This window comes from Pristiophorus japonicus, unplaced genomic scaffold (assembly GCF_044704955.1).
Source record: "Pristiophorus japonicus isolate sPriJap1 unplaced genomic scaffold, sPriJap1.hap1 HAP1_SCAFFOLD_347, whole genome shotgun sequence".
Taxonomy (NCBI): Eukaryota; Metazoa; Chordata; class Chondrichthyes; family Pristiophoridae; genus Pristiophorus; species Pristiophorus japonicus.
This window is the reverse complement of record NW_027253292.1, coordinates 247,342-259,835: the sequence shown is the minus strand read 5'-3', so window position 1 is coordinate 259,835 and position 12,494 is coordinate 247,342. Positions and strand designations below refer to the sequence as shown.

At 52.5% G+C, this 12,494-nt stretch overlaps 1 protein-coding gene across 1 annotated transcript in view; it reads right to left on the bottom strand.

The window, feature by feature from the left end:
- Positions 1-12,494, bottom strand: part of LOC139250087 (protocadherin-16-like) — a 520,410-nt gene that overhangs the window by 377,168 nt on the left and 130,748 nt on the right. Inside the window, exon 14 of the mRNA XM_070872662.1 lies at positions 6,129-6,989. Coding sequence (XP_070728763.1) covers positions 6,129-6,989 — 861 coding nt within the window. The remainder of the gene's footprint in view (positions 1-6,128; positions 6,990-12,494) is intronic.

Below are 12,494 nucleotides of genomic sequence, written 5' to 3'. Positions count from 1 at the left end.
AGCTGCTTTCCAATCCGCTGGTACCTCCCCAGAGTCCAGAGAATTTTGGTAGATTATAATAAATGCATCTGCTATAACTTCCGCCATCTCTTTTAATACCCTGGGATGCATTTCGTCAGGACCAGGGGACTTGTCTACCTTGAGTCCCATTAGCCTGTCCAGCACTACCCCCCTAGTGATAGTGATTGTCTCAAGGTCCTCTCTTCCCACATTCCTGTGACCAGCAATTTTTAGCATGGTTTCTGTGTCTTCCACTGTGAAGACCGATGCAAAATAATTGTTTAAGGTCTCAGCCATTTCCACATTTCCCATTATTAAATCTCCCTTCTCATCTTCTAAGGGACCAACATTTACTTTAGTCACTCTTTTCCGTTTTATATATCTGGAAAAGCTTTTACTATCTGTTTTTATGTTTTGTGCAAGTTTACCTTCATAATCTATCTTTCCTTTCTTTATTGCTTTCTTAGTTATTCTTTGCTGTTGTTTAAAATTTTCCCAATCTTCTAGTTTCCCACTAACCTTGGCCACCTTATACGCATTGGTTTTTAATTTGATACTCTCCTTTATTTCCTTGGTTATCCACGGCTGGTTATCCCTTCTCTTACCGCCCTTCTTTTTCACTGGAATATATTTTTGTTGCGCACTATGAAAGAGCTCCTTAAAAGTCCTCCACTGTTCCTCAATTGTGCCACCGTTTAGTCTGTGTTTCCAGTCTACTTTAGCCAACTCTGCCCTCATCCCACTGTAGTCCCCTTTGTTTAATCATAGTACGCTCGTTTCTGACACAACTTCCTCACCCTCAATCTGTATTACAAATTCAACCATACTGTGATCACTCATTCCGAGAGGATCTTTTACTAGGAGATCGTTTATTATTCCTGTCTCATTACACAGGACCAGATCTAAGATAGCTTGCTCCCTTGTAGGTTCTGTAACATACTGTTCTAAGAAACAATCCCGTATACATTCTATGAATTCCTCCTCCAGGCTACCCTGTGCGATTTGATTTGACCAATCGATATGTAGGTTAAAATCCCCCATGATTACTGACGTTCCTTTTTCACATGCCTCCATTATTTCCTTGATTATTGCCCGCCCCACATGAAGTTATTATTTGGGGGCCTATAAACTACGCCCACCAGTGACTTTTTCCCCTTACTATCTCTAATCTCCACCCACAATGATTCAACATTTTGTTCATTAGAGCCAATATCGTCTCTCACAACTGCCCTGATATCATCCTTTATTAACAGAGCTACCCCACCTCCTTTCCCTTCTTGTCTATCTTTCCGAATCGTCAGATACCCCGTATGTTTAATTCCCAGTCTTGGCCACCCTGCAACCATGTTTCTGTAATGGCCACCAAATCATACCCATTTGTAATGATTTGTGCCGTCAACTCATTTACTTTATTTCGAATGCTGCGTGCGTTTAGGTAGAGTGTTTTAATCCTAGTTTTTAAACCATGATTTTTAGTTTTGACCCCTCCTGCAGCCCCTTTATATTCAATGGCCCTTTTTGTTTTTTGCCTTGGGTTTCTCTGCCCTCCACTTTTACTCATCTCCTTTCTGTCTTTTGCTTTTGTCTCCTTTTTGTTTCCCTCTGTCTCCCTGCATTGGTTCCCATCCCCCTGCCATATTAGTTTAACCCCTCTCCAACAGCACTAGCAAACACTCCCCCTAGGACAGTGGTTCCGGTCCTGCCCAGGTGCAGACCGTCCGGTTTGTACTGGTTCCACCTCCCCCAGAACCGGTTCCAATGCCCCAGGAATTTGAATCCCTCCCTGCTGCACCACTGCTCAAGCCATGTATTCATCTGAGCTATCCTGCGATTCCTACTCTGACTATCACGTGGCACTGGTAGCAATCCTGAGATTACTACTTTTGAGGTCCTTCGTTTTAATTTAGCTCCTAGCTCCTTAAATTCATCTCGTAGGGCCTCATCCTGTTTTTTACCTATATTTTTGGTACCAATGAGCACCACGACAATTGGCTGTTCACCCTCCCTTTTTAGAATGTCCTGCACTCGCTCCGAGACATCCTTGACCCTTGCACCAGGGAGGCAACATACCATCCTGGAGTCTCGGTTGCGGCCGCAGAAACGCCTATCTATTCCCCTTACAATTGAATCCCCTATCACTATAGCTCTCCCACTCTTTTTCCTGCCCTCCTGTGCAGCAGAGCCACCTATGGTGCCATGAACTTGGCTGCTGCTGCCCTCCCCTGATGAGTCATCCCCCCCAACAGTACCCAAAGCAGTGTATCTGTTTTGCAGGGGGATGACCGCAGGGGACCCCTGCACTACCTTCCTTGCACTGCTCTTCCTGCTGGTCTTCCATTCCCTATCTGGCTGTGGACCCTTCACCTGCGGTAAGACCAACTTGCTACACGTGCTATTCACGTCATTCTCAGCATCATGGATGCTCCAGAGTGAATCCACCCTCAGCTCCAATTCCACAACGCGGTCTGTCAGGAGCTGGAGGTGGATACACTTCCCGCACACGTAGTCGTCAGGGACATCGGAAGTGTCCCTGGGTGATGAATGAGAGAGAATATGAGGAAGCAGATAAAGGGGCGTATGACAGATGTCAGGTGCTAATATATCTGAGAATCAGGCTAAATATAGAAAGGTCAGAGGGGAAGTGAACAAGGAAATAGGAGGGGCAGGGAGAGGATATGAGAATAGAATGGCAGCCAACATCGAGAGTTATCCAAAACTCCTCGACAGGCAGATAAATAGTGAGAGGGTGGGGGTCGGGGGGGCGATTAGGGACTAAAGGAGACCTACACTCGGAGGCAGAGGGTACGGCTGAGGTACTGAACGAGTACTTTGCATCTGTCTTCACTAAGGAAGAGGATGCTGCCATAGACAGAGTGAAGGAGGAGGTAGTGGAGATGCTGGATGGGATAAACATGATAAAGAGGTATTAGAAAGGCTGGCTGTACTTATAGATAAATCATCGGGAGCAGATGGGATGCATCCTAGGATGCTGTGGGAATTAAAGTAATGGGGAGAGGTTTGTAGGGGAGTTGAGGGAAATGTCTTCACCCAGAGGGTGGTGGGGGTCTGGAACTCACGGCCTGAAAGGGTGGTAGAGGCAGAAACCCTCACCACATTTAAACAGTACGTCGATGTACACCTGAAGTGCCGTAACCTACAGGGCTACGGACAGAGAGCTGGGAAGTGGGATTAGGCTGGGTAGCTCTTGGTCGGCCGGTGTGGACACGATGGGCCGAATGGCCTCCTTCTGTGCTGTAAATGTCTCTGATTTTAACGCAGAGACATAGCTGATCACCCAGTGGAACCGTTCTGTGGTAAGTCGCAGATTCTGTCCGTGTGATACCCTCAGATACCATCACCAAGCGAGGCAGCAGACAGCAGTGTGAGGTGTTGGCGAGATTGCATGACACGTTGACACTGACAGATTGGAGGATAAGCAGCAATTGTCCCACCCGCTCACTAACTGTTCAGTCCCAGGCTGCATCCTGCACACGCCCACTTTCCATGTGGGATTGGAACAGCTTCCAATCCTTACTCTATTTGTCTTGTTTTCAAATCCTGCCCCTCCCTGTCTCTGTAACCTCCTCCAGTGCTGCACCCCCCGAGATCTCTGCCCTCCTCCAATTGCGGCCTCTTGCACATCCCCGATTTCCATCGCTCCACCATCGGCGGCCGTGCCTTCAGCTGCCTGGGCCCCAAGCTCTGGGACTCCCTCCCTAAACCTCTCCGCCTCTCCCTCCTCCTTTAAGATGCTCCTTAAAGCCGACCTCTCTGACCAATCTTTTGGTCATCTGCCCTAATATATCCTTATATGGCTCAGTGTTGAACTTTATTTGATAACGCTCTGGTGTAGCGCCTTGGGACGTTTTACTTTAAAGATGCTATATAAATGCAAGTTGTTGTTGTTAGTGTGTGTACATGTTTGTGAGTGAGTGAGTGCGTGAGTGAGTTTGTGTATCTGTGTGTGAGAGTGAGTGAGTGAGTGTGTGAATGAGTGTGTGAGTGATGTGTGTGAGTGATGTGTGTGTGTGTGTGAGTGAGAGTGTGAGAGTGTGTGAGTACTTGTGTGTGTGAGTGAGTGTGTGAGTGTGTGTGTGTATGTGTGAGTGTGTGAGTGTGTGTGAGTGCGAGTGCGTGAGTGTGTATGAGTGCGAGTGTGAGTGTGTGTGAGTGCGAGTGTGAAAGTGTGTGAGTACTTGTGTGTGTGTGTGAGTAAGTGTGTGAGTGTGTGTGTGTGTGAGTGAGAGTGTGAGAGTGTGTGAGTACTTGTGTGTGTGAGTGTGTGTATGTGTGAGTGTGTGTGTGAGTGTGAGTGTGTGAGTGTGTGTGTGTGAGTGCGAGTGCGTGAGTGTGTGTGAGTGTGTGAGTGCGAGTGTGAGAGAGTGAGAGTGTGTGAGTTTGAGTGTGAGAGACGGTGTGTGAGTGTGTGAGACAGTGTGTGAGTGAGTGTGTGTGTGAGTGCGAGTGCGTGAGTATGTGAGTGAGTGTGAGTGTGAGAGTGTGAGTGTTTGAGTGTGAGAGATGGTGTGTGAGTGTATGAATGAGACGGTGTATGAGTGTGCGAATATGTGTGAGATGGCGTATGAGTGTGTGTGTGTGTGAGTGTATGAGTGAGTGTGTGAGTGTGGGAGTGTGTATGAGAGAGTGTGTGTGAGTGTGTCTGTGAGTGTGGGAGTGTGTATGAGAGAGTGTGTGAGAGAGTGTGTGTGAGTGTGTATGTGAGTGTGTATGTGAGTGTGGGAGTGTGTATGAGAGTGTATGAGAGTGTGTGAGAGAGTATGTGTGAGTGTGTCTGTGAGTGTGGGAGTGTGCATGAGAGTGTGTGAGAGAGTGTGTGTGAGTGTGTCTGAGTGTGGGAGTGTGTATGAGAGCGTGTGAGAGATGGTGTGTGAGTGTATGAGCGTATGAGAGTGTGTGTGAGCGTATGAGTGTATGAGAGTGTGTGTGTGAGTGTATGAGTGTATGAGAGTGTGTGTGAGTGTATGAGAGTGTGTATGAGTGTATGAGAGTGTGTGTGAGAGTGTGTGAGAGTGTGTGTGAGTGTATGAGAGTGTGTATGAGAGTGTGTGTGAGAGTGTGTGTGAGAGTGTGTATGAGTGTATGAGTGTGAGTGTATGAGTGTGTGTGAGTGTATGAGTGTGTGAGTGTGTGTGTGAGTGTGTGTGTGTGTGTGTGTGTGTGTGTGAGTGTGTGAGAGTGTGTGTATGAGAGTATGTGTGAGTGTGTGTATGAGAGTGTGTGTGAGTGTATGAGTGTGTGTATGAGTGTGTGAGAGTGTGTGAGAGTGTGTGAGAGTGTGTGAGAGTGTGTGTGACTGTATGAGTGTATGAGAGTGTGTGAGAGTGTATGAGAGTGTGTGAGAGTGTGTGAGAGTGTATGAGAGTGTGAGAGTGTGTGAGAGTGTGTGAGAGTGTGAGAGTGTGTGAGAGTGTGTGAGAGTGTGTGAGAGTGTGAGAGTGTGTGAGAGTGTGAGAGTGTGTGAGAGTGTGTGAGAGTGTATGAAAGTGTGTGAGAGTGTATGAGAGTGTGTGAGAGTGTGTGAGAGTGTGTGTGACTGTATGAGTGTATGAGAGTGTGTGAGAGTGTGTGAGAGTGTGTGAGAGTGTATGAGAGTGTGTGAGAGTGTGTGAGAGTGTGTGTGAGAGTGTGTGTGAGAGTGTGTGACTGTATGAGTGTATGCGTGTATGAGAGTATGTATGAGAGTGTGTGAGAGTGTGTGTGAGAGTGTATGAGAGTGTGTGTGTGACTGTATGAGAGTGTGTGAGAGTGTGTGAGAGTGTGTGACTGTATGAGAGTGTGTGAGAGTGTATGAGAGTGTGTGACTGTATGAGAGTGTGTGAGTGTGTGAGAGTGTGTGAGTGTGTGAGAGTGTGTGAGAGTGTGTGAGAGTGTGTGAGAGTGTGGGAGAGTGTGTGAGTGTATGAGAGTGTGTGAGAGTGTGTGAGAGGTGTGAGAGTGTGAGAGTGTGTGTGTGACTGTATGAGTGTGTGAGAGTGTGTGAGAGTGTGTGTGACTGTATGAGTGTGTGAGAGTGTGTGAGAGTGTGTGCCCAGTTGGTTGGCAGGGTCTCCCTGGTGTTGCCGATGCAGGACCGATGTGGCACACCGGCAGAGTTTCCAGGGCCGTACCTGGGGCTGAATTCTCCGCCAGTGGGACGTCACCAACACTGCGCCTGAAGCGGATGCCCCGGTAAGGCACCTCCCTCAGGTACATCATCACAACCCCCGTGGATGAGCGGGGTGGCGAGCCCTGGTCTGTTGCCACCACGAACAATGTGCGTTCGCTCTGACTCATCGAGGTCGCTGAGGTCATCAGGCGAATCTCCCCGGTGAACGAGTTGATGCTGAAGCCCGAGACCACGGCGGAGAAGCGGTAAAATATGGAGGCGTTTGCACCGAAATCCTTGTCCTCGGCCTTCATGGTGGCCAGCACCTGGTTGAGCGGCGTGTGTTTGGAGATGTTGACGATGAGTGGGTCAATGATAAAGTGGGGTGAATTGTCATTGACGTCCTTTATATTGACCTCTACACGGGCGGTGGAGCTCCTGGGGTCAGAGGGCGCAGAGTCAACAGCCCGTACCAAGAAAGAGTATGTTTCCTGCTTCTCCCGGTCCAGAGACATGACAGTGCTGACCCGGCCCGTCTGGTCAATGTGAAACATGCCCAATGACTCATTGCTCAGGTAATACAGCACATCGCCATTCGAGCCCTCATCCCCATCTGCAGCAAACACCTCCAGAACCACGCTGCCCATCGCACTGTCCTCCGACATGTCTACAGTGTAGGACGACTCGGTAAACAAGGGCGAATTATCGTTTATATCCAACACGTGAACAGAGACAGACACCATGCTGCTGTGCTGGGGGTGCCCCTGGTCTCGAGCCAGAATGGTTAAAGTATAGAGTGAAGTGGATTCTCTGTCCAGACCTCTGTGTGTCGACAGAACACCACTGTCCCGCTCAATCCGAAAGTGTCCCTCGGGATCGCCCTCTGCAACAAGACATCAATGGAGTCAATGTGTGCTTTACCGTCAATGTGCCTGACATGGTGATTCATCAGACAATGATGCTCAGCTCCAAACCCCCTGCTACCACATTTTGTCCAACTCCCTCCCAACCTCCTCAAGGTGCAGAACTTCGCTGAGTTTCCCACACCAGACCGACCTCCCGAGACCGATTCCCCCCTTCTCTCTAACCCAGAGGTCACTGGACAGTGATCAGGAGCAGGAACCCTGGCTGATTTCCCTCTCTCTCTAACCCAGGGGTTACTGGGCAGTGATCAGGAGCAGGAACCCTGGCTGATTTCCCCTCTCTCTAACCCATTGGTCACTGGGCAGTGATCAGGAGCAGGAACCCTGGCTGATTTCCCCTCTCTCTAACCCCGGGGTCACTGGGCAGGGATCAGGAGCAGGAACCCTGGCTGATTTCCCCTCTCTCTAATCCCGGGGTCACTGGGCAGTGATCAGGAGCAGGAACCCTGGCTGATTTCTCCTCTCTCTAACCCCGGGGTCACAGGGCAGTGATCAGGAGCAGGAACCCTGGCTGATTTCCTCTCTCTCTAACCCCGGGGTCAGTGGGCAGTAATCAGGAGCAGGAACCCTGGCTGATTTCCCCTCTCTCTAACCCAGGGGTCACTGGGCAGTGATCAGGAGCAGGAATTCTGGCTGATTTCCCTCTCTCTCTAACTCAGTGGTCACTGGGCAGTGATCAGGAGCAGGAACCCTGGCTGATTTCCCCTCTCTCTAACCCATTGGTCACTGGGCAGTGATCAGGAGCAGGAATTCTGGCTGATTTCCCTCTCTCTCTAACTCAGGGGTCACTGGACAGTGATCAGGAGCAGGAACCCTGGCTGATTTCCCCTCTCTCGAACCCAGGGGTCACTGGGCAGTGATCAGGAGCAGGAACCCTGGCTGATTTCCCCATCTCTAACCCAGGGGTCACTGGGCAGTGATCAGGAGCAGGAACCCTGGCTGATTTCCATTCTCTCTAACCCAGGGGTCACTGGGCAGTGATCAGGAGCAGGAACCCTGGCTGATTTCCCCTCTCTCTAACCCAGGGGTCACTGGGCAGGGATCAGGAGCAGGAACCCTGGCTGATTTCCATTCTCTCTAATCCAGGGGTCACTGGGCAGTGATCAGGAGCAGGAACCCTGGCTGATTTCCCCTCTCTCTAACCCATTGGTCACTGGGCAGTGATCAGGAGCAGGAATTCTGGCTGATTTCCCTCTCTCTCTAACTCAGGGGTCACTGGACAGTGATCAGGAGCAGGAACCCTGGCTGATTTCCCCTCTCTCGAACCCAGGGGTCACTGGGTAGTGATCAGGAGCAGGAACCCTGGCTGATTTCCTCCACTCTAACCCAGGGGTCACAGGGCAGTGATCAGGAGCAGGAACTCTGGCTGATTTCCCCATCTCTAACCCAGGTGTCACTGGGCAGTGATCAGGAGCAGGAACCCTGGCTGATTTCCATTCTCTCTAACCCAGGGGTCACTGGGCAGTGACCAGGAGCAGGAACCCTGGCTGATTTCCCCTCTCTCTAACCCAGGGGTCACTGGGCAGGGATCAGGAGCAGGAACCCTGGCTGATTTCCCCTCTCTCTCTAACCCAGGGGTCACTGGGCAGGGATCAGGAGCAGGAACCCTGGCTGATTTCCCCTCTCTCTAACCCAGGGGTCACTGGGCAGTGATCAGGAGCAGGAACCCTGGCTGATTTCCCCTCTCTCTAACCCAGGGGTCACTGGGCAGTGATCAGGAGCAGGAACCCTGGCTGATTTCCTCTCTCTCTAACCCCGGGGTCACTGGGCAGTGATCAGGAGCAGGAACCCTGGCTGATTTCCCCCTCTCTAACCCAGGGGTCACTGGGCAGTGATCAGGAGCAGGAACCCTGGCTGACTTCCATTCTCTCTAACCCAGGGGTCACTGGGCAGTGATCAGGAGCAGGAATCCTGGCTGATTTCCCCTCTCTCTAACCCAGGGGTCACTGGGTAGTGATCAGGAGCAGGAACCCTGGCTGATTTCCCCCTCTCTAACCCAGGGGTCACTGGGCAGTGATCACGAGCAGGAACCCTGGCTGATTTCCCCCACTCTAACCCAGGGGTCACAGGGCAGTGATCAGGAGCAGGAACCCTGGCTGATTTCCCCCTCTCTAACCCAGGGATCACTGGGCAGTGATCAGGAGCAGGAACCCTGGCTGATTTCCATTCTCTCTAACCCAGGGGTCACTGGGCAGTGATCAGGAGCAGGAACCCTGGCTGATTTCACCTCTCTCTAACCCAGGGGTCACTGGGCAGTGATCAGGAGCAGGAACCCTGGCTGATTTCCCCCTCTCTAACCCAGGGGTCACTGGGCAGTGATCAGGAGCAGGAATCCTGGCTGATTTCCCCTCTCTCTAACCCAGGGGTCACTGGGTAGTGATCAGGAGCAGGAACCCTGGCTGATTTCCCCCTCTCTAACCCAGGGGTCACTGGGCAGTGATCACGAGCAGGAACCCTGGCTGATTTCCCCCACTCTAACCCAGGGGTCACTGGGCAGTGATCACGAGCAGGAACCCTGGCTGATTTCCCCCACTCTAACCCAGGGGTCATTGGGCAGTGATCAGGAGCAGGAACCCTGGCTGATTTCCCCCTCTCTAACCCAGGGGTCACTGGGCAGTGATCAGGAGCAGGAACCCTGGCTGATTTCCATTCTCTCTAACCCCGGGGTCACTGGGCAGTGATCAGGAGCAGGAACCCTGGCTGATTTCCCCTCTCTCTAACCCAGCGGTCACTGGACAGTGATCAGGAGCAGGAACCCTGGCTGATTTCCATTCTCTCTAACCCAGGGATCACTGGGCAGTGATCAGGAGCAGGAACCCTGGCTGATTTCCCCTCTCTCTAACCCAGCGGTCACTGGACAGTGATCAGGAGCAGGAACCCTGGCGGATTTCCATTCTCTCTAACCCAGGGGTCACTGGGCAGTGATCAGGAGCAGGAACCCTGACTGATTTCCCCCTCTCTAACCCAGGGGTCACTGGGCAGAGATCAGGAGCAGGAACCCTGGCTGATTTCCCCTCTCTCGAACCCAGGGGTCACTGGGCAGTGATCAGGAGCAGGAACCCTGGCTGATTTCCCCATCTCTAACCCAGGGGTCACTGGGCAGTGATCAGGAGCAGGAACCCTGGCTGATTTCCATTCTCTCTAACCCAGGGGTCACTGGGCAGTGATCAGGAGCAGGAACCCTGGCTGATTTCCCCTCTCTCTAACCCAGGGGTCACTGGGCAGGGATCAGGAGCAGGAACCCTGGCTGATTTCCATTCTCTCTAATCCAGGGGTCACTGGGCAGTGATCAGGAGCAGGAACCCTGGCTGATTTCCCCTCTCTCTAACCCATTGGTCACTGGGCAGTGATCAGGAGCAGGAATTCTGGCTGATTTCCCTCTCTCTCTAACTCAGGGGTCACTGGACAGTGATCAGGAGCAGGAACCCTGGCTGATTTCCCCTCTCTCGAACCCAGGGGTCACTGGGTAGTGATCAGGAGCAGGAACCCTGGCTGATTTCCTCCACTCTAACCCAGGGGTCACAGGGCAGTGATCAGGAGCAGGAACTCTGGCTGATTTCCCCATCTCTAACCCAGGTGTCACTGGGCAGTGATCAGGAGCAGGAACCCTGGCTGATTTCCATTCTCTCTAACCCAGGGGTCACTGGGCAGTGACCAGGAGCAGGAACCCTGGCTGATTTCCCCTCTCTCTAACCCAGGGGTCACTGGGCAGGGATCAGGAGCAGGAACACTGGCTGATTTCCCCTCTCTCTCTAACCCAGGGGTCACTGGGCAGGGATCAGGAGCAGGAACCCTGGCTGATTTCCCCTCTCTCTAACCCAGGGGTCACTGGGCAGTGATCAGGAGCAGGAACCCTGGCTGATTTCCCCTCTCTCTAACCCAGGGGTCACTGGGCAGTGATCAGGAGCAGGAACCCTGGCTGATTTCCTCTCTCTCTAACCCCGGGGTCACTGGGCAGTGATCAGGAGCAGGAACCCTGGCTGATTTCCCCCTCTCTAACCCAGGGGTCACTGGGCAGTGATCAGGAGCAGGAACCCTGGCTGACTTCCATTCTCTCTAACCCAGGGGTCACTGGGCAGTGATCAGGAGCAGGAATCCTGGCTGATTTCCCCTCTCTCTAACCCAGTGGTCACTGGGTAGTGATCAGGAGCAGGAACCCTGGCTGATTTCCCCCTCTCTAACCCAGGGGTCACTGGGCAGTGATCACGAGCAGGAACCCTGGCTGATTTCCCCCACTCTAACCCAGGGGTCACAGGGCAGTGATCAGGAGCAGGAACCCTGGCTGATTTCCCCCTCTCTAACCCAGGGATCACTGGGCAGTGATCAGGAGCAGGAACCCTGGCTGATTTCCATTCTCTCTAACCCAGGGGTCACTGGGCAGTGATCAGGAGCAGGAACCCTGGCTGATTTCACCTCTCTCTAACCCAGGGGTCACTGGGCAGTGATCAGGAGCAGGAACCCTGGCTGATTTCCCCCTCTCTAACCCAGGGGTCACTGGGCAGTGATCAGGAGCAGGAATCCTGGCTGATTTCCCCTCTCTCTAACCCAGGGGTCACTGGGTAGTGATCAGGAGCAGGAACCCTGGCTGATTTCCCCCTCTCTAACCCAGGGGTCACTGGGCAGTGATCACGAGCAGGAACCCTGGCTGATTTCCCCCACTCTAACCCAGGGGTCACTGGGCAGTGATCACGAGCAGGAACCCTGGCTGATTTCCCCCACTCTAACCCAGGGGTCATTGGGCAGTGATCAGGAGCAGGAACCCTGGCTGATTTCCCCCTCTCTAACCCAGGGGTCACTGGGCAGTGATCAGGAGCAGGAACCCTGGCTGATTTCCATTCTCTCTAACCCCGGGGTCACTGGGCAGTGATCAGGAGCAGGAACCCTGGCTGATTTCCCCTCTCTCTAACCCAGCGGTCACTGGACAGTGATCAGGAGCAGGAACCCTGGCTGATTTCCATTCTCTCTAACCCAGGGATCACTGGGCAGTGATCAGGAGCAGGAACCCTGGCTGATTTCCCCTCTCTCTAACCCAGCGGTCACTGGACAGTGATCAGGAGCAGGAACCCTGGCGGATTTCCATTCTCTCTAACCCAGGGGTCACTGGGCAGTGATCAGGAGCAGGAACCCTGACTGATTTCCCCTCTCTCTCTAACCCAGGGGTCACTGGGCAGAGATCAGGAGCAGGAACCCTGGCTGATTTCCCCTCTCTATAACCCAGGGGACACTGGGCAGTGATCAGGAGCAGGAACCCTGGCTGATTTCCCCTCTCTCTAACCCAGGAGTCACTGGACAGTGATCAGGAGCAGGAACCCTGGCTGATTTCCCCACTCTCTCTAACCCAGGGGTCACTGGGCAGGGATCAGGAGCAGGAACCCTGGCTGATTTCCCCTCTCTCTAACCCAGGGGTCACTGTGCAGTGATCAGGAGCAGGAACCCTGGCTGATTTCCCCTCTCTCTAACCCAGG